The 21,457-nt window shown below is 46.5% G+C and overlaps 1 protein-coding gene across 3 annotated transcripts in view; it reads right to left on the bottom strand.

The window, feature by feature from the left end:
• UNC79 (unc-79 homolog, NALCN channel complex subunit) overlaps positions 1–21,457 on the bottom strand; it is a 270,207-nt gene that overhangs the window by 41,620 nt on the left and 207,130 nt on the right. For all 3 annotated transcript variants that reach the window (XM_073609763.1, XM_073609762.1, XM_073609764.1), the window contains 7 exons: positions 19,093–19,205; positions 18,922–19,007; positions 16,335–16,508; positions 13,733–13,801; positions 11,931–12,041; positions 8,069–8,173; positions 5,552–5,629 (listed from right to left, as the gene is read on the bottom strand). In XM_073609763.1, the coding sequence (XP_073465864.1) occupies positions 5,552–5,629; positions 8,069–8,173; positions 11,931–12,041; positions 13,733–13,801; positions 16,335–16,508; positions 18,922–19,007; positions 19,093–19,205 (736 nt within the window). The remainder of the gene's footprint in view (positions 1–5,551; positions 5,630–8,068; positions 8,174–11,930; positions 12,042–13,732; positions 13,802–16,334; positions 16,509–18,921; positions 19,008–19,092; positions 19,206–21,457) is intronic.

The following is a 21,457-nucleotide window of genomic DNA, read 5'->3' as shown; positions in this document are numbered from 1 at the left end:
TGGTAGGCGGGAGGGATTTGGAGTAGAGGGGGAGAATTTGAGCCCAGAGGGGAAAGTTGAGGGGTAGAGAATTTGTGCTAGTGGGGATGATTGGGGGGGCGGGGATTTGTGCTAGGAGGGGGATTTGTGCTAAAAAAGGTAATATTGTTGGAGGGGGGATTTGTGCTAGGAGGGGGGATTTGAGGGGTAGAGAATGTGTGCTGGTGGGGATGATAAGGGGTATTTGTGCTGGGGGGGGGGCGGAATTTGTGCTAGAAGGGGAAATTTGAGGGGTAGAGGACTTGTACTAGTGGGGATTATTGGGGGGGGGGGATTTGTGCTAGGAGGGAGGGATTTGGAGTAGAGGGGGAGGATTCGTGCCCAGAGGGGACATTTGAGGGGTAGAGGATTTGTGTTATTGGGGATGATAAGGGGTATTTGTGCTAGGGGGGGATTTGTGCTAGGAGGGGGGAAATTTGATGGGTAGCGGATTTGTGCTTGTGGGGATGACTGGGGGGGTATTTGTGCTAGGTGGGGGATTTGGGGGGTTTGTGCTAGAAAAGGTAGTATTGTTGGAGGGGGGGGGGGGGGGGGATTTGTGCTAGAAGGAGGGATTTGGGGGGTAGAGAATGCATGCTAGTGGGGATGATAAGGAATAAGGGGTATTTGTGCTGAGGGGGGATTTGTGCCCAGAGGGGAAATATGAGGGGTAGAGAATTTGTGCTAGAAGGGGGGAAGGCTTTTTTTGGAGGGGGAGGATTTGTGCTAAGGGCATATGCACAGATTGAGAATTTGAGCTGGGGGGGGGGCAAAAATTTGTGCCAGGAGGGGGGATTTCAGAAGGGGGGGTGGTTTGTACTGTGAGAAAGGGGTGTGTATGCTTAGGAGGTAAGCATGCAGATTAGTGTTCGAATTTTTTTTTGGGGGGGGGGATTTTTGCTGAAACATAATCATACATCTTGGGGGGAGGGGGGGGCATGTTCGCCCTGGGCTCTAGATGGCCTTGTCCGGCACTGGTGGCAGATCTCCTCCGACACTTACACAGAAGACGATCGATGAAAAGAAATAAGTGAGCCAAACGGTTTCCAGGACCGTCATCCTCCGGGGTCGGTGAGAATATTTTAGACCCGTCACCGGCTGGATAAGAGAACGCGGCACGGCGCAGGCGACATTGGACAGACTTATTTTTGGAGAACAGAGGACAGGTTATTCCAGTGATGTATGGGGAGGGGGGGGTAACAAAGAGCCGCTGTTTACATTTCTGAAATGCTGACGTGACTCCGTGGAATCATCTCCCCGGATTTACGGATAACAAATCTGCAGAATTAATTCTCATTTTTAATTTGGAGAGCGCCAGGCTTGTAAAGTCGGCGGCACCGGCGAGTCTCCTCGGCCCGCAGCAGACAGATTCTCCTTTCCATTTAAGAGAGATGAAATGCGCCGAGCCGTCGCTGGGCGCAGAAAACACGGAGAAATAAACAGAGAGATTATCCGTTTATCACCAGAGAGATGAGAGGAGAACGCGGAGAGATCTCCTCTCCCTTCTAGCAAGACATTACATCTCCCCCCCCCCCATATAAACCTCTATTCCAGGGGCAGAAACTTCTTCATGGGGCCCCCGAGCAACCTCTCTGTGGCATCTGAGACAATGCGTGCCAATGGTTTCAATATTGAGAAGACATGTGCAGCAGTGGCGTCCATAGGGGGGCGCACAGGGGGCACATGGGAACCGTCCCCCCCGTCTGTTTAAAAAAAAAAAAAAAAAAAAAACTTTACGAGTGACCAGATGCCGGACACACGGCAGTCTATGGGAAGCCGATTTGCCCGTGTTTAGGGTGTATTCGGGGCGCGTCGCCTTGCACCCCCATGCCACCCCACTACACTCATTTGTCTGTGGCTCCACTAACTGATTTTGTTTTGGCGCGGCGGGGACCAGAGGGGGGGGGGGGGACGGTGGGCGGTGCTTTTTTCATCACCGCAACGTCACTTCCGGGTTCCCGGCCATACTGTGGGTGGAGTTGCGGTGGATTGAGGCCTGAGCTGCGCCTTTGACGGAGGTAAGTGCCGGCGCTGCGGGCTTCAGACACTCACAATTCGTGTATATTATCTGTGTAGTAGTGTATACAGCTATATACACTCACCTTCTTCCTTCCTGTATATAGAGACCTTCCTCCATGCAGATATACACCATCTCTCCTGTTACTGTATATATAGCTGTATACAGGACAGATGATGTATATCTGCAGTCAGTGATGACGGAAGAAGGTCTCTATATACAGGAAGGAAGGTGGGGTATATATAGCTTTATATGAGATGGCACTGGTGGGCACAGATGAGAACATACTGATGGGTACTGGTGGGCACAGATAAGACTATACTAGTGGGCACAGATGAGACTGCACTGATGAGCACTGGTGGGCACAGACGAGACCGCACTAGTGGGCACAGGTGAGACGGGACTGGAGGGCACAGATGAGACGGGACTGGATGGCACAGATGAGACAGGACTGGAGGGCACAGGTGAGACGGGACTGGAGGGCACAGATAGGCTGCACTGGTGGGCACAGATGAGACTTCAGTGATGGGCACAGATGAGACCGCACTTATGGGCACTGGTGGGCACAGATAGGCTGCACTGGTGGGCACAGATGAGACCGCAGTGATGGGCACAGGCAGGCGGCACTCATGGGCACTGATAAGCAATGGACACCGTCCACTGCTTTACTGACACAGTCCACAGCCAAAGATCTGTAGGAGGGGTTTCCACCATCCCTGCTAAGTTTGCAGTAATTTTTATGTCTTATTTTCAGTGTGATGAGTATTATATGTGACGTTACATATCAGAGAGGCCGGTGTTGTGGTGATATTGAAGTGTATTGAGATTTCCATACATTAGAGGGTTCCACCATTATTGTGTTATTGATTAGTAAGTTACAAGTAGTTTAAATAAGGGGTATCAAGCAGCACTCACAAATTGTGAGTACATCTGTACTGTGTAGTGTATACAGCCATATACACCCACCTTCTTCCTTCCTGTATATGAGGCCTTCCTCCATGCAGATATACATCATCTGTCCTCTTACTGTATATATAGTTGTATATAGGACAGATTATGTATTTCTGCAGTCAGTGATGATGGAGGAAAGTCTCTATATACAGGAAGGAAGGTGGGTGTATATAGCTATCTGTATACAGGGCAGATGATGTATACCTGCATAGCCTGATCTGTAATGCTGAGCTGTATACTCTGTCCTGTGATGCTGAGCTGTGTACACTCTCCTGTGATGCTGAGCTGTATGCTCTGTCCTGCAATTATGGGGCTGTATACTCTGTCCTGTGGTTCTGGGGCTGTATACTCTGTCCTGTGATTCTGGGACTGTATAATCTGTCCTGTGATGCAGAGCTGTATACTCTGTCCTGTGATTCTGGAGCTGTATACTCTGTCCTGTGATGCAGAGCTTTATACTCTGTCCTGTGATTCTGGGGCTGTAAACTCTGTCCTGTGATGCTGAGCTGTGTACACTCTCCTGTGATGCTGAGCTGTATGCTCTGTCCTGCGATTATGGGGCTGTATACTCTGTTCTGTGATTCTGGGGCTGTATACTCTGTCCTGTGATTCTGGGGCTGTATACTCTGTCCTGTGATTCTGGGGCTGTATACTCTGTTCTGTGATTCTGGAGCTGTATACTCTGTCCTGTGATTCTGGGGCTGTATACTCTGTCCTGTGAGTCTGGGGCTGTATACTCTGTCCTGCGATTCTGGGGCTGTATACTCTGTCCTGTGATTCTGGGGCTGTATATTCTGTCCTGTGATGCAGAGCTGTATACTCTGTCCTGTGATTCTGGGACTGTATATCCTGTCTTGTGATGCAGAGCTGTATACACTGTCCTGTGATTCTGGGGCTGTATATTCTGTCCTGTGATTCTGGGGCTGTAAACTCTGTCCTGTGATGCTGAGCTGTATACTCTGTCCTGTGATTCTGGAGCTGTATACTCTGTCCTGTGATTCTGGAGCTGTATACTCTGTCCTGTGATGCTGAGCTGCATACTCTGTCCTGTGACTGTGATTCTGGGGCTGTATATTCTGTCCTGTGATGCAGAGCTGTATACTCTGTCCTGTGATGCAGAGCTGTATACTCTGTCCTGTGATTCTGGGGCTGTATACTCTGTCCTGTGATGCAGAGCTGTATACTCTGTCCTGTGATGCTGAGCTGTATATTCTGTCCTGTGATTCTGGGGCTGTATATTCTGTCCTGTGATGCAGAGCTGTATACTCTGTCCTGTGATTCTGGAGCTGTATACTCTGTCCTGTGATTCTGGGGCTGTATACTCTGTCCTGTGATTCTGGGGCTGTATACTCTGTCCTGTGATTCTGGGGCTGTATACTCTGTTCTGTGATTCTGGAGCTGTATACTCTGTCCTGTGATTCTGGGGCTGTATACTCTGTCCTGTGAGTCTGGGGCTGTATACTCTGTCCTGCGATTCTGGGGCTGTATACTCTGTCCTGTGATTCTGGGGCTGTATATTCTGTCCTGTGATGCAGAGCTGTATACTCTGTCCTGTGATTCTGGGACTGTATATCCTGTCTTGTGATGCAGAGCTGTATACACTGTCCTGTGATTCTGGGGCTGTATATTCTGTCCTGTGATTCTGGGGCTGTAAACTCTGTCCTGTGATGCTGAGCTGTATACTCTGTCCTGTGATTCTGGAGCTGTATACTCTGTCCTGTGATTCTGGAGCTGTATACTCTGTCCTGTGATGCTGAGCTGTATACTCTGTCCTGTGACTGTGATTCTGGGGCTGTATATTCTGTCCTGTGATGCAGAGCTGTATACTCTGTCCTGTGATGCAGAGCTGTATACTCTGTCCTGTGATTCTGGGGCTGTATACTCTGTCCTGTGATGCAGAGCTGTATACTCTGTCCTGTGATGCTGAGCTGTATATTCTGTCCTGTGATTCTGGGGCTGTATATTCTGTCCTGTGATGCAGAGCTGTATACTCTGTCCTGTGATTCTGGAGCTGTATACTCTGTCCTGTGATGCTGAGCTGTATATTCAGTCCTGTGATTCTGGGGCTGTATATTCTGTCCTGTGATGCAGAGCTGTATACTCTGTCCTGTGATGCAGAGCTGTATACTCTGTCCTGTGATTCTGGAGCTGTATACTCTGTCCTGTGATGCTGAGCTGTATACTCTGTCCTGTGATTCTGGAGCTGTATACTCTGTCCTGTGATGCTGAGCTGTATACTCTGTCCTGTGATTCTGGAGCTGTATACTCTGTACTGTGATGCTGAGCTGTATACACCTGACACTATGGGTGGAAGTAAGTGGAATACAGGGGACGGAGTGTGTGGATTCTATAAGGGGTGGGGCTTATGAGAAGTGGGAGGAATCAAAAAGAAAGGGCGGGGTCTGGCACCCCCCCATCCTAAAACTTCACCAGCTGCCACTGCTTCCAACCCTCCTGTATTGAGTTGTATTGTTGGTGTACCGTCTCACTTTATATTGTAAAGCACTGCGCAAACTGTTGGCGCTATATAAACCCTGTATTATAATAATAAATAATAATACTCACCCCAGGAAGAGAAGCGATCATCTGCTTGTGAATGATCGTGGATTCGGCTAATTTTGTGCCAACATCTGTGCAAATAAACTGAGAGAAGAAACACAATGATAGAACAGAAGCAAAAACAATCCCAATTATAAGTAAAAGATCTTTTCATATTCATATTTTTAAAGTGGAACTAAACCCATCAATTAAAAAAAACAAAAAACAGCATGCCAGGTATGATAACTGTCCCAGTTGCTTGTGCTCTCAACCAAACTGTCACACCATCAAATGTCTGGAGTGATAACTGATCACATGTGCAGCAGCATCATGGCAGTTGACTTGAAGATCAAACAGAGGCCAAGATGGCAGCTTCCTTGGCTGAAAACGATAGAAGGGTTTAGTGATCTGCTCTGCTATGATGGCGCCCCCGTGCATGGTCACATGACCAAGGGAGAGATGTCAGTCATCCTCAACACAGCCGATATCAGCGTCAGCTGTAGAGGAACACAAAGCGGAGGTGAGGTGAGTGTAGGGGGTCTGAGATGTCCTCTGCAGAGACACAGTGACTTTTCTCTGCCTGGGTGACAGTGTCTTTTCAATGAATTGATTATCAGATGAAGATCCCAGATTTCTATTAGTCCCAGTGATTAAGCATTGCAGCATATTGATCGCTGATCGGATACTATGGACACAATGTTGCAGTCTGTTATCTGGTATAGCGTTGCTCAGTTACAGGAAATAGGAGACAACAAATGTTTGAAATGACGTTACTATGTAACACTTCTATGAGATTCCAGCGATCGGCTTCACATCTGCTTTATCTTTATCTGATTTATGTCTGGGTTCGCTATCTATGTATGTAGATATGAAGAGCGGAGTTTACATTGGGGGTAATTGATAGCACAATGTGATCTTTTAGTAACTTTGAAATGACGTCATCACGTAACACTTCTAGGAGATTCTAGTGATTGGCCTCACATCTACTTTACGGACCTCGGACTTATCTCCGGATTTGCTATCCATCTATGTAGAGATGTAAAAGCACCGTTTATATTGGGGGGGGGTCATATAGAGCACAATGTGATTACAGTGAATATCAGATGGCCAATCTTTGTAGCTTTTTGCTAAAACCAAACTAACCTCATTACGATTAGATAATAAGATACCAATACTGCAATCTAGGAATGGAGCGGGTCTCCTTTATTTAAAAGCAACATTTTCCCCGGATGAACAGATGTGCAACATTCGTAATAAATACACCTCACTTCCTGTGTCGGTGTCTGCCGTAATATTTTGGACCTCCCATCACTGTTTGGACCAGAGACCATTGTTACCAGGATGAACAGAAAGGGTGTCAGGGAACCGGTACTTGTGCAATCAACGCTCATACACGTGCAGCCAATGCTCATACACGAGCAGATTACGCTCATACACAAGCAGATAACATTCATACACGAGCAGATAACGCTCATACACGTGCAGGTAACGTTCATACACGAGCAGATAACGTTCATACACGAGCAGATAACATTCATACACGAGCAGATAACGCTCATACACGAGCAGCCAACGCTCATACATGTGCGGCCAATGCTCATACACGTGCGGCCAATGCTCATACACGACTTCTGTCTGCCTCCCTCCTGTAGTGGGTGGAGTCTGCTGGGCCCCTTCCACAGATTTGCTCTCTCTCCTTGTGCAGGGTGGCTGGTCTTGTCTCCACCCCTCCTATAGTGGGTGGGGTCTTCTTGGCCCCTCCCACAACATTGCTCTCTCTCCTTGTGCAGGGTGGCTGCTCTTGTCTCCACCCCTCCTATAGTGGGTGGAATCTGCTGGGCCCCTCCCACAACTCTGCTCTCTTTCCTTGTGCAGGGAGACTGGTCTTGTCTCGGCTCACTCCTGTAGTGGGTGGAGTCTGCCGGCCCCTCCCACAGCTCTGCTCTCTTCCCTTGTGCAGGATGATAGGTCTGGTTTCCACTCCCTCCTGTAGTGGGTGGAGTCTGCCAGCTCCTCCCACAGCTCTGCTCTTCTCTTGTGCAGGATGATAGGTCTGGTCTCCGCTCCCTCCTGTAGTGGGTGGAGTCTGCTGGGCCCCTCCCACAACTCTGCTCTCTCTCCTTGTGCAGGGTGGCTGGTCTTTTCTCCAGGTTTGCAATGGCATTTTGTGCACACAAAGCGGATTTATAACTTTGTGGACATTTAGGAATATATATATATATATATATATATATATATATATATATATATATATATATATATATATATATATATATATATATATATATAAAAGTTTCTCTGCCCGGAGTTCAGCTTTAAAAAAAGACTCCTAATTGGGTCACGTCTGCCTGTAAGAGCCGCAGCGGTGCAGACACAGATCTAGAACGCCGTTTCTTTGATTAAATGAAAAAAAAAAAAGTTTTGTAACATAAAGCTGGGCCCCCGGGGACCTTTCCTGATTAAATGGGCCATTTGCTCCTCCATGTAATTATCCCCCCCCCCCTCCCCCTCCACAGTAAATCTCCCCGGTGTGGATTGTTTTACCTGAACCAGCAGAAGGAGGTTGGTGTCGGGGAGAGGAGACTTCAATTTCAGGGCTTGTAGGAGGTCCAGGATGACGCTTCGGGTCAAGTAGAATTTATCCCGTTCCTGCGAGAGAGAGAGAGAGAGAGAGAGAGAGAGAAAGACCGGCTTTAATTTATCAATCCGCTGATTACTATTGACGATCGGTGGTCTCCAGAGGGAGCCGGGGGAATCTATACGGGGCCGAAATGCCGTATATCACTGCGGGGGCATGCATGATTTAATGCACATTTTGTGTGTTAACATATTGGGGTGCCATTCATTATGAATGGTCCCCCAAAGGAATTGCGACTCCAACGCACATGCATAGCTGCACCCCACAATGCACTACCATAGGCTGTGGGGGGCGCTACAGTGTCATTTTCTGGACATTTCAGTGCTTTGGCTCATTTGAATGGTCCGCCATATCCCAACACGTGTTACCATACATTGGCACAACACGCAGGATGCCAAGGTCTGCATTACTCATAGCAACCATATCTCATTTCCAGCACTGCAAGGTCCTAATGCAAACAGACACCAAGGAGACTATTATATACATATATATATATAATTATTATTATTTATAAAGAAAATCATTGTGTGAAGGTCTCAGTTGCCACGAATAATCCCCGTAATGTCTCTAATATGTCGGTTTTTATGATCGTCAGCTACATCTAGTGGCCATAATGTGGTACTTTCCCGGTTTGAGGTACAGTTGTGCTGAAAAGTTTGCATACCCTGGCAGAAATTGTGAAATTTTGGCATTAATATTGAAAAAATGACCGATCATGTCCAAAAAAACTGTCTTTTATTCAAGGATAGCGATCACGTGAAGCCATTTATTATCACATCGTTTTTTTTGGCTCCTTTTTAACCGCTTCAGCCCCGGAAGATTTTACCCCCTTCCTGACCAGAGCGCTTTTTGCGATTCGGCGCTGCGCCGTTTTAACTGACAAGCGGTCGTGCGACGTTGCACCCAAACAAAATTGGCGTCCTTTTTTTTCCCCACAAATAGAGCTTTCTTTTGGTGGTATTTGATCCCCTCTGCGGTTTTTTATTTTTTGCGCTATAAACAAAAAAAGAGCGACAATTTTGAAAAAAAAAACGCAATAATTTTTACTTTTTGCTATAATAAATATCCCCCCAAAAAACTATTTTTTTCCTCAGTTTAGGCCGATACGTATTCTTCTACATAGTTTTGGTAGAAAAAAAAAAATCTGCGTATATTGATTGGTTTGCGCAAAAGTTATAGCGTCTACAAAATAGGGGATAGATTTATGGCATTTTTATTATTAATTTTTTTTTTTACTACTAATGGCGGCAATTTTTTATCGGGACTGCGACATTTTGGCGGACAGATCAGACACTTTTGACACATTTTTGAGACCATTGACATTAATCAGAGCTATAAAAATGCATTGATTTCTGTATAAATGTCACTGGCAGTGAAGGGGTGAACACTAGGGGGCGATCAAGGGGTTAATGTGTTCCCTAGTGTGTGTTCTAACTGAAGGGGAGAGGGGACTGACAGATGTTCATACTCTGTTCTCCCCTCACACACAGATCCCGGTGCTCCGTGTGTGAGCTGCGATCGCAGGAGCCCGATTGTGACCGCCGGGCACTCGCATTGGCTCCGGGGGCGAGCGGGGGGGGGGGGGGGGGCGCGTGCCCCTAGTGGCCACAGGGTGAAGTGACGTTACCCCTTAAGCATATATTCTCCTTCCACTACAAACCCACCCTCCTGCTGAAATACCCCCTCATGGCAGAAAACTTTGCCCCCCCCCAGCTCAAAGTCTCTCCTTCTGCATAGGCCCCCAACAAAAATCCCCCCCCCCAAAAAAAAACTTCCCCCTCCTAGCACAAATCCTCTACCCCTCAAATATTGGATTACTCCTAGCATAAATCCCCTCCCCCTCAAATTTCCCCTCCTAGCACAAATGCACCCGCCCCCCATCATTCCCACAAATTCTAGATCTTAGCACAAATCCTCCCCCCCAATCATATCACTCTTTCTAGCACAACCCCCCTCCCCCCAATCCCCCCTCCTACCACAAATCCTCTTCACTCACCCACCCCCAACACAAATCCCCCCAAATCACCACTCCTAGCACACCTACCCAAATTTTCCCTCCTGGAACAATACTTACCCCCTGCAACCCATCCCCCCCCAAATGCCCCCTCCCAACACAAATAACCTCAATCTCCACGTGGCTCTCCTCCACCTCACAGGATACCACAGTGCCCAGGGCAGCCGCCCCCCTCCTGCCCACCCCTTGTCCCGGCCCTGATCTCCACCACACATTCAGGTCGGGATCTATGAGAAGCGCGCCAAGATCCGCGCACAGAGATTCCGGCTGTCCTGGAGAAGGCAGATTTTCTTTTGGGGGGGGTAATTTCTCTCTGATACAAAGTAACATTCTGTGTGTGACTGATGATTGGATAATATGTAGCAATTTCTTAGAATAGTAAGTTGTAGATTCTGAGAATGTTGCAATATTTTATGAAAAATGAGAATTCTTGCTGATATCATGAAGTACACAGACACCCCCCCCCCCTGGAATCTGAGACAGAGCGGCCCCCCCCCCCCCCCCCCCGCTCCCCTCCCCCCCAGACTTGGTACAGTGAAGCTCAATACTATTGATGAAGACATAGATTAATATAACGTCCAATTAGTACAAACACTTTAAACCTGCTGACACTCCTCGGATTACTCATTGATCTCCAGATCTCTCCCTCTGAAGGTCTCGCCCTTGTAGAGGGATTCAAGTTTTATTACTTAAAGGAGCTCAGCAGTGAGAGCTGAACATGAAAAGAGAGACGTGCAGAGAACAGAGCGCGCCTGCTCAGAGCATAAAGCCCAACTCCAGCCAAAACATTGAATTCCAGGTGAATGGGTTCAGGCCTCTGGCAGGTTTTAATTGCCATTTGAGCAGACCCCCCCCCCCCCCCCCCCAAGCACCTTGTCTCTGATAGCGACAAAGGCCTCTTCTCCACAACCATGGCCGGGGGCTGTGGGGGTCTGTGGGTGGGGTTCTTATCAGAATCTGGAAGCTCCTTCAATAACGGGGCCCCCAGATCCTACCCCCCACCCCAATGTGAATGAGTAGGGGTACATAGTATATAGTACCAATACTCATTCACTAAACAAAACTGTAGTGTAAAAAATGACAGTTGGTTGTTTTTGACAATTACTTTATTTAAAAAACAAAAATTTAAAAAAACGTCTCCCGATGTAGATCGATCGTCAATCACGTCGTCTGCTGAGAAAAAAAAACCTCCAGTCAAGCTGAAGGCTCCCGCCGTCTGACAGTTCATAAAAAACTCAGGTGCGGGGCCACCCAGGGTTTGTTTTTGTTTTTTTCGGGTCAGCGGTGGCGGCCCATACCGTAATTGATGATGGATCTACACCGGGGGGAAATCTTTTTAACCACTTACCGCAAACCGCCGTAGCTGTACGTCGATACTTTGACGTAGAATACCGGGGTTATGGCAGCAGATAGCGGTTATGGTGGCAGATTCACCACAAGATCGCTTTTACCGGCAGCGGGAGAGGTGTACCCCCTCACCCCCCATCCCGCCGCACTCCGGTCGTCTCTCGACGCTTACCGGAGCCGCCGGTAGCAGCAGAGATGATCCTTTCCCCTCAGTAGCCTGGAGCCAAGTGAGGGAATGACGGCCCCCCAATTGGCTTCATAACATCGGACGACGGAAGCGACGTCACTTCCGCCCAATGGTCTTAAAGGGTAAATAAAATTAAAAAAAAAACATTTATTTTTTTTTTTTTTTTTTTATTGCATTTATGTGTAAATACGGCACCATGAAACGCGTAGTGATGACTTACCTTGGTGAACGCTCGATAACACAAACCGCAGAGCTCAATGAGATACGCCAAGGCGAAGACCCCGTTCTGCATGACGAAGCTCAGGAGCTTGGAGAACGGTTCCAGCAAACTCTGCAACAAAGAGAAAGTCTCTGACTTCACAGAACACAATCGTTCCATCGCAGTTTTATTCCAAGGTTCTGGAGAAGATGATGGACCATCGGAGGACATCTGGCCTGGATTATTGTTTTATAAATTGTGAAAGTTTAAGGGGATCTTAAAAGTCTAATGATAATCCCTGACCTATAAATCCCTGGTGTCCAACCTGGGGCCCTTTTGTTTTCATTGTGTGGCCCTCTGGGCCCCTGAAATCAGTAGTTTATCCTTTTTTGCTTACTAAACCAGTGATAGAAAATATTCTGTAGAACGTCTGGTCTGATTTCTTTCTCACATTGTGTCTGCAGTCTCTGATCATCTCCTGCACTATGTCTGCAGTCTCTGATCATCTCCTGTACTATGTCTGCAGTCTCTGATCATCTCCTGTACCATGTCTGCAGTCTCTGATCATCTCCTGTACTATGTCTGCAGTCTCTGACCATCTCCTGTACCATGTCTGCAGTCTCTGATCATCTCCTGTATTATGTCTGCAGTCTCTGATCATCTCCTGTACCATGTCTGCAGTCTCTGATCATCTCCTGTACTATGTCTGCAGTCTCTGATCATCTCCTGTACTATGTCTGCAGTCTCTGATCATCTCCTGTATTATGTCTGCAGTCTCTGATCATCTCCTGTATTATGTCTGCAGTCTCTGATCATCTCCTGTACTATGTCTGCAGTCTCTGATCATCTCCTGTATTATGTCTGCAGTCTCTGATCATCTCCTGTATTATGTCTGCAGTCTCTGATCATCTCCTGTACTATGTCTGCAGTCTCTGATCATCTCCTGTACTATGTTTGCAGTCTCTGATCATCTCCTGTACTATGTCTGCAGTCTCTGATCATCCCCTGTACCATGTCTGCAGTCTCTGATCATCTCCTGTATTATGTCTGCAGTCTCTGATCATCTCCTGTATTATGTCTGCAGTCTCTAATCATCTCCTGTATTATGTCTGCAGTCTCTGATCATCTCCTGTACTATGTCTGCAGTCTCTGATCATCTCCTGTACTATGTCTGCAGTCTCTGATCATCTCCTGTACTATGTCTGCAGTCTCTAATCATCTCCTTTATTATGTCTGCAGTCTCTGATCATCTCCTGTACTATGTCTGCAGTCTCTGATCATCTCCTGTATTATATCTGCAGTCTCTGATCATCTCCTGTACCATGTCTGCAGTCTCTGATCATCTCCTGTACTATGTCTGCAGTCTCTGATCATCTCCTGTACTATGTCTGCAGTCTCTGATCATCTCCTGTATTATGTCTGCAGTCTCTGATCATCTCCTGTATTATGTCTGCAGTCTCTGATCATCTCCTGTACTATGTCTGCAGTCTCTGATCATCTCCTGTATTATGTCTGCAGTCTCTGATCATCTCCTGTATTATGTCTGCAGTCTCTGATCATCTCCTGTATTATGTCTGCAGTCTCTGATCATCTCCTGTACTATGTCTGCAGTCTCTGATCATCTCCTGTACTATGTCTGCAGTCTCTAATCATCTCCTGTATTATGTCTGCAGTCTCTGATCATCTCCTGTACTATGTCTGCAGCCTCTCTTGCTGTGTGTGTAACACAATGGAGCAATTCCATCTCCATCTCTCTCATCTATTAATCCGCCTGCCAACATCATCTTCATACTGGTGATGGGCACACCACTCTGCTGACTTACCCTGGTGGCGTTGGTTGTCGGGATCTTCAGCAGGCAAATCATTATCCGCAGACTGGAATCTAAGGAGCACTGCAGAGACAAACCATTTCTCTGTTACCAGATCATCCAAACAAACACAAACATACAACATAGACACGGACGTACAACTGTGAGCCCGGGACCGGCATTAAGAGCTGGGGGAGGGCTTACCAAGGAAAGTGATCGGTGATTCTAGAGCAGCCCGATCACTCTAATGGGGGTCTCAAAGGGTGTGACCTGTAAAGGCTTTTAAAACGTGGCTTATGGAGAATATTGGATACCATAGTTGTTGTTGTTTTTGGGGGGGGTAACCCGGGGGGGGGGGGTTCCACAAATGTGCACAGTTATACTTCACATGTTTGAGTCTACAGGCTTGGAAAGAAGACAGAATTCAGAGAGTTGTGGTTAATAATTCTTACTCTGAATGGTCTAAGGTTATCAGTGGTGTCCCCCAAGGTTCAGTGTTGGGACCCTTACTTTTTATTATCTTTATAAATGATATAGGGTCTGGGATTTCAGTCTTTGCAGATGACACCAAGATGTGGAGTGGAATAACGTCCTTACAAGATGTCTCCAACTTACAAGCCGACCTCAATGCTCTGTCTAATTGGGAAACTAAGTGGCAAATGAGGTTTATTGTTGATAAATGTAAAGTTCTGCACTTGGGGGCTAAGAATATGCATCATACATACTAGGGGGAGTACAACTGGGGGAGTCCATGGTGGAGAAGGATCTAGGGGAATCAGTGGTGGAGAAGGATCTGGGGGGAATCAGTGGTGGAGAAGGATCGGGGGGAATCAGTGGTGGAGAAGGATCGGGGGGAATCAGTGGTGGAGAAGGATCTGGGGGAATCCGTGGTGGAGAAGGATCGGGGGGAATCCATGGTGGAGAAGGATCTGGGGGAATCAGTGGTGGAGAAGGATCTGGGTGTTCTGGTAGATCATAAGCTTAATAACATGCAATGCTAAGCTGCGGTTTCCAAAGCAAGCAAAGTAGTTTCTTGTATAAGAGAGGAATGGACTCCAGAGAGAGAGACATCATCTATACAAATCATTAGTAAGACCTCATCTGGAATATGCAGTTTAGTTTTGGGCTCCAGTTCTCAAAAAGGATATCAGGGAACTGGAGAAAGTGCAGAGATGGGCAACCAAACTGATAAGAGGCATGGAGGAGCTCAGCTATGAGGAAAGATTAGAGGAACTGAATGTATTCTCTCTTAAGAAGAGGAGATTAAGGGGGGATATGATCTCTATGTATAAATACATAAGGGGGGATATGATCTCCATGTATAAATACATAAGGTGGGATATGATCTCCATGTATAAATACATAAGGGGGGATATGATCTCCATGTATAAATACATAAGGTGGGATATGATCTCCATGTATAAATACATAAGGGGGGATATGATCTCCATGTATAAATACATAAGGGGGGATATGATCTCCATGTATAAATACATGCTCACTACACTGTACTGAATACACAGGGTGATTTGGTTTGTGTTTGGGTGTTGGGTCTTTAGGATATCCAAGCTTCTGTCTCAGTGTATTGCTGGCCTTAAAGGACACGGGGATGAGATGTTTGTTAAAGATCCTTCTAAGTTTTCCCAACACTCCAGCTCCATACCTGATGACCATCACTTGGTGTGCTCTGCTTGACCTTGTGGGTGTTTGAACAAAACCCCAGTCCAGGTAGCTACCAAACCTTTCTTTGTGTTCTATGTCTTTAGACTTTCCATTGTTACCATAACCCCCAGCTTATGTTCCAGTGGACGATGGGAGTCAACAAGCAGATACTGGAACGTGTGAATGGTTTCCTGTAGACCTTAATGTCCAAGTGACCCCATTCCTTCGCAACATACACCTCCTTAACACTACACTTCCTTATCATACAGCCCGAAAAATGGTCATTTGATATCTTGTGCCTCTTCCTATGTAACCTTCATGTTTTTTTCCCAACTGAATTTACGTGTTCCCTAAAAGCCTGCATTTCTGATGTTCTAATCTTGACCCATATATCACCAACATACCTGAACCAATAAATGTGTTATTCCCCATGCCTTCAGCCCTGTAAATAGAAGGATTAACACCTGTGCAGACTTCCTGACACCAAGGATCGGATGATGAAACTAGAACAGGGAAGTTCCACAACTGTCAAATCTCCCATCCTGTTCTTGAACAATCAACATCTGCCTTGACACATTCCATGGTGATTGGATGAAGGTGTCTGTTCCCTGTGTGCTATCTTCCTGACACTCGTTAGAACTTAAGAAGTGGTTTGGAGAAGCTACAAAACATCCTTAATATTACAGATCAAGTCTGGTAGGATGTGACTATCTACTACTAGATACATCAAATATTTATTTTTTTAAATGTTGCCCATTTGAAGCACCAACCCGTATTTTGGCGACCTGGCTTCTGAAATACATACAGCTGGGTTCATGAAGATGTAGCCCATATCCTCCAGTAAGTACACTGGTGGTTCTCTTGTATAGAGGAGTTAATGGCTTACACTGGCTGCCTTGGATGATGACAGGTTGCCACCTGGGAAGAGTACCTACCACCTGGGAGGAGCACTTACCTTTAGTGGCAGGACGGATGGAAGTTTGGTGAAGAAAGTCTGGAACTGATTACAAATAGTTGTCCAGAGATTGCTGGGGGAATCCATGGGTAAGGCTTCCATAAAAGTGGCAATGTTTTCTAAGCAGCGTAACATGGCGCCCCCTGCAGGCAAGTTCTTTTTGTTGTTCAAACCCTAAAATAAAAAAAATTTAAAAAAAGGTAAATGTATTGATTGATTTACTAAAGCTGGCTTATTTGGTGTAGCAGGCAGGGCTGCTGTTAGAAATTACAGGGCCTCGTACAACCTACCTGACCATCTCTCCTTCCTGAAGCAATCCCCCCATACCCTGCAGAAGCCAGCGGGAGGGAGAGGAGAAGAAGCCATCAGAGCTGCTGGAGGGGGACATGGGGGAACAGCGGGGGGGAAGGAAGTTATCTACAGGAGGGGTGATTGTTGCTGTGGGGGGGCATTTACTAAAACAGATCCCCTGTAGTTCCCCCCTGCAGAAGCTGAAAGCTGGTGGGATAGAGAGGAGATGAAGCCGGCTTTCAGCTGCTGCAGGGAGAGCCAAAGTAGGGATTTGCACCCCCCCCCCCCCCCGCTGCACTGGTTACCCTGTCCTGTCCATGTTCCGATCCCTCCTGCTGCCCGGGCTCCCCTGCTGAGCAGATGGGGCCTGGGCCCCATACAGGAGGACAGGTGATACCCCCTTATCAGCAGCCCTGGTAGCAGGGCAATGGTGTTGTGCAATGCAATTTAAGTAGATGTAAACCCAATCATTAAAGTTTCAAATCAGCTTTTCACATGTTAATGTCATTTCAAAAGTCATTGTAAAATGTATAAATCTGCAGCTTTCAGTAAAATAATCCCTGGTGATCCTGCCATGAAAGTCGCTGTACAGGCTCTTCCTGTTATAGGGTGACAATGCTAAAAAGTGATCCACAGAAGACCCCTTTTAAGAGTTGGTAGAGTAATTGCTTCCAGGCATTTGGGAGGCGACCCTACCACCATCTAAGTGAATGGCTTTTTGTCTGTGCCACAGCCATGAGCCAAGCATTTGTCTCACAGTTGGGGAACAGTCCCATTGACCTCAAAGGGGGAGTTTGATAGGCAAACCTGCCAGTCAGCAGGTCAACTCAGCCATCCCAGTTAAATTTGGTGTGGCATGTGTACCACCCCCTTCATCTGGGGTTTTAGCTGGGCACCGCCTATTTTTTTTCCAACTCCTGTACCACCTTTGCGAAAGGGGCATGTGCCCTGTTCTTTTCTTTTCCTTTATCCAGGTCATGGTACAGCTACTGGTAGAACCAGACCAGAAGGTATAGCTACTAGTAGAACCAAACAAATGGTATGGCTACTAGTAGAGCCAAGCCAGATGATACAGCTACTAGTAAAACCAGACCAGAAGGTATAGCTACTGGTAGAACCAAACAAATGGTATGGCTACTAGTAGAGCCAAGCCAGATGGCATAGCTACTAGTAAAACCAGATCAGAAGGTATATCTACTGGTAGAACCAAACAAATGGTATGGCTACTAGTAGAGCCAAGCCAGATGGCATAGCTACTAGTAAAACCAGATCAGAAGGTATATCTACTGGAAGAACCAAACCAGAAGGTATAGCTACTGGTAGAACCAAACAAATGGTATGGCTACTAGTAAAGCCAAGCCAGATGGCATAGCTACTACGGTAGTAAAACCAGACCAGAAGGTAAAGCTACTGGTAGAACCAGACCAGATGGTATAACTACTAGCATAACCAGACCACATGGCAAAGCTACTAGTATAACCAAACTAGATGGTATAGATACCAGTAGAACCAAGCCAGATGGTATAGCTACTAGTAAAACCAGACCACATGGCATAGCTACTAGTATAACCAAACCAGATGATGTAGCTAGTAGTAGAACGAGACTAGATGGTATAGCTACTAGTAGAATCAGACCAGATAGTATAGCTACTAGCATAACCAGACCAGATGGTATAACTACTAGTAGAACCAGACTAGTTCTACTACTCACTGAAATGGCTTCCTCAGCTCCAATGGAGTGTTAGGAACTTCTTGTGTGGCTACAAGAAGTAAGGTCCTGACACCCACCTAAATAAATAGCAAAATGTCTTATATATTGCAGAAAAAGTCCACCTGGATATAACTGTTACCTGCTAACCCTCCCAGAGCTACTCCTTACACACGTGATAGTGTTTACATCCCCCCCCCCCCTCTGAAAAGCGATCTGCAGTGGAGGAGGTTATTTGATCGAACAGTGTCCTCCATCCATGCTATACAATGTGGATGGAGGAATCTTCTGCTGCGTCTATTGTATCCCAACAGACAACAGCAAAAGATGTCAGACTAGAAGAACAGTGGCTGCTTCTGATTGGATGCAGCTGCTGTTTGGTCAACAATATTCTGCCTGACTCCTTTTGATTTTTCATTTGCAGGAGGTCAGGCAGGAGCGGGCTGACAGGGCCAACCATTGTGCGAATTCCTTGGCGGTTCCTCGGGAAGTGGTTGACATCTGAACTGTGTATGGCCATTAATACTGCTTTGCAATATAACATTGAGGACCACACAGACTAATATGCTTGTAGTGGGGACTCCTCACCTCCAGCAGTTGGCTGAGGGCAGCAAAGGAGCTCAGTTCATTGAAGTCCATCAGCGCGACCGCTAACGTCCGCAAGAAGCTCCCGTCTGTAATACAGAAGAAGTTTTGTGACTTCATTCCCAGCGGGGGAAGGGTCATTCACTCACAAGACTCAGGATCCAGGCGGGTTACCTTTGATATTGCTCTGGAAGAGTTGGGTGAAGATGCCATTGGGTGCCAACTGGTGGAAAACACAGCGGAGGAATTGTTTCGCCACCCCAGCCACGTTCCCGGGAATCAGCATGCTGCAGAAGGAATGCAAATTTAAAGAAACTGATTACAAGAAAGGGAGGTTATTGTAAACGGGGTCATCCAACAAAAATTCCAGAGGAAAGGGCCTGTCCACACTGCTGTCCCTTAGAAATGACTTCCCGCACCCAAATCAAATCAAGAATTCCATTCCATATTTTGCAGTGGTACAATTCTCACCAAGGCGTTTGGTTTTTACCTAAGGTTATGTAATGGCACTGCAATAAGAAAAACAACAGATCGTCTTCTGCGCTCAAGTGTGGTGCCAATATTATGGGTAGATGTTCTCTACTTCAGGTGTCAGGAACTGGATCACCTGTTGGCGGCACTGTGGTTCCTTGAGCTGGAGGTTGTAGTTCCAGTGTCCACCAACAGGTGTCTCCCCCCTAATCTTCAGGCTCAGGATTTAACAACAAGTATGCATATGGTTGACAGGCAGCAAGAGGCACTATTAGAGGAGGAACAAAATACCTTCCCAGCAGCCGGAAACAGGTGGAGACGGATTACTGGGATCTGCTGGCTGCTGGGAAGGTATTTTAGTTTGTTTAGTCAGCCAGATGCATGCTGGCTATTAAATCCTGAGCCTCATCCTGTTCCTGCCTTGCACCTACACTGTATTTATTGCTTCCGTCTTGTACTTGCTCCCCTTGTTCCTGGTTCCAGTCCTGGCTCCCCCCCTTCCTTGCATCTCCAGTATTGTCCTGTTTTTCTGTGTTCCACATTTTGTATATATTGTACATGACTAGTTAGGCTTTTACTTAGGTTGTCAGTGGGTTTTGGTTCACTTGATTTTTTCACACTCACTGTGTACGTTGGTTGCTGTTTGGATGTGTTTTGTTGCACTGTTATTAAAGTTAAATATACAGTATCTCACAAAAGTAAGTACACCCCTCACATTTTTGTAAATATTCTATTCTATTTTTTCATGTGACAACACTGAAGAAATGACACTTTGCTACAATGTGTACTTAGGGGTGTACTGACTTTTGTTGCCAGCGGTTTAGACATTATTGGCTGTGTGTTGAGTTATTTTGAGGGGACAGCAAATTTACACTGTTATACAAGCTGTACACTCACTACTTTACATTGTAGACAAGTGTCATTTCTTCAGTGTTGTCACATGAAAAGATAGAAGAAAAGATTTACACAAATGTGACTGAGGGGTGTACTTACTTTTGTGAGATACTGTATAGCCCAGTCTCAGTTTCCTCAGTGTGGCCACGCAGATCTGACCATCCTTGCCACTGATTCCTGACATCAGATATCTTAAGTCCACAAACAGGGTTCCAGTTCTCAGATATTTACTACGCTTTGCTGCCCTCCTCAGGCGGTGGTGATACAAACACATTATATGTAAAAAGACAAAAGAGAGCGCACCAGCCTCATACATTAACCTAAATACCCTTTTATTGCACTGTAGCCCCCCCCTTGTGCACACAGATTGTCAGGCAAATTTAGTTGGACTCTGCAGACCGAGTCTCTAGTACCTCCCCCTGGTTTCTGGAAGCTTCTGGAAAGTTCCAGAACTTAGTGGGTGGGGTTATGGAGATGAGAGCCTGAATATTCAAGGGATCTCTGCCAATCACCGATCTCTGCCAATCGCCGATCTCTGCCAATCGCCGATCTCTGCCAATCGCCGATCTCTGCCAATCGCCGATCTCGGCCAATCATTAGCCGCAGAAAAAGTTTTGAGAATGACACAAATAATAATTTTCGCAAAGTCTGCTGCTTCCGCTTTTATGATGGCAATTTGCATATCCTCCAGAATGTTGTGAAGAGCGATCAGATGAATTGCAAAGTCCCTCTTTGCCATGAAAATGAACTTAATCCCCCCCCCCCCAAAAAAACATTTGCACTGCAATTCAGCCCCGCCCACAAAAGGACCAGCTGACATCAACTCAGCGATTCTCTCGCTAACAGATATTATCACCATTACTGAAACGTTTTAAAGAGAGACACTTGTGATAAATATCGTTTTTAAAGCGGAGCTCCGCCCACCGCTGCAAAAATGAAAAGCCAGCAGTTACACATAATGCAGCTGCTGACTTTAAAGAGGAGTTCCACCCGAGGTCCAGTAAAAAAAAAAAAAAAAAAAAAAAATTAAAAGTCAGCAGCTAAAATTACTGCAGCTGCTGACTTTTAATTGGACACTTACCTGTCCCATGGTCCAGCGATGCGGGGGATCGAAGCCCCGCTCGTCTCCCCCTCTGTTCAGCAGTGCTGGCATTGCAACTGTGGGTGCCGGGCT

This window comes from Aquarana catesbeiana, linkage group LG13 (genome assembly GCF_042186555.1).
Source record: "Aquarana catesbeiana isolate 2022-GZ linkage group LG13, ASM4218655v1, whole genome shotgun sequence".
In the NCBI taxonomy this organism is placed as follows: domain Eukaryota; kingdom Metazoa; phylum Chordata; class Amphibia; order Anura; family Ranidae; genus Aquarana; species Aquarana catesbeiana.
This window is presented reverse-complemented; position numbering and strand designations above follow the sequence as displayed.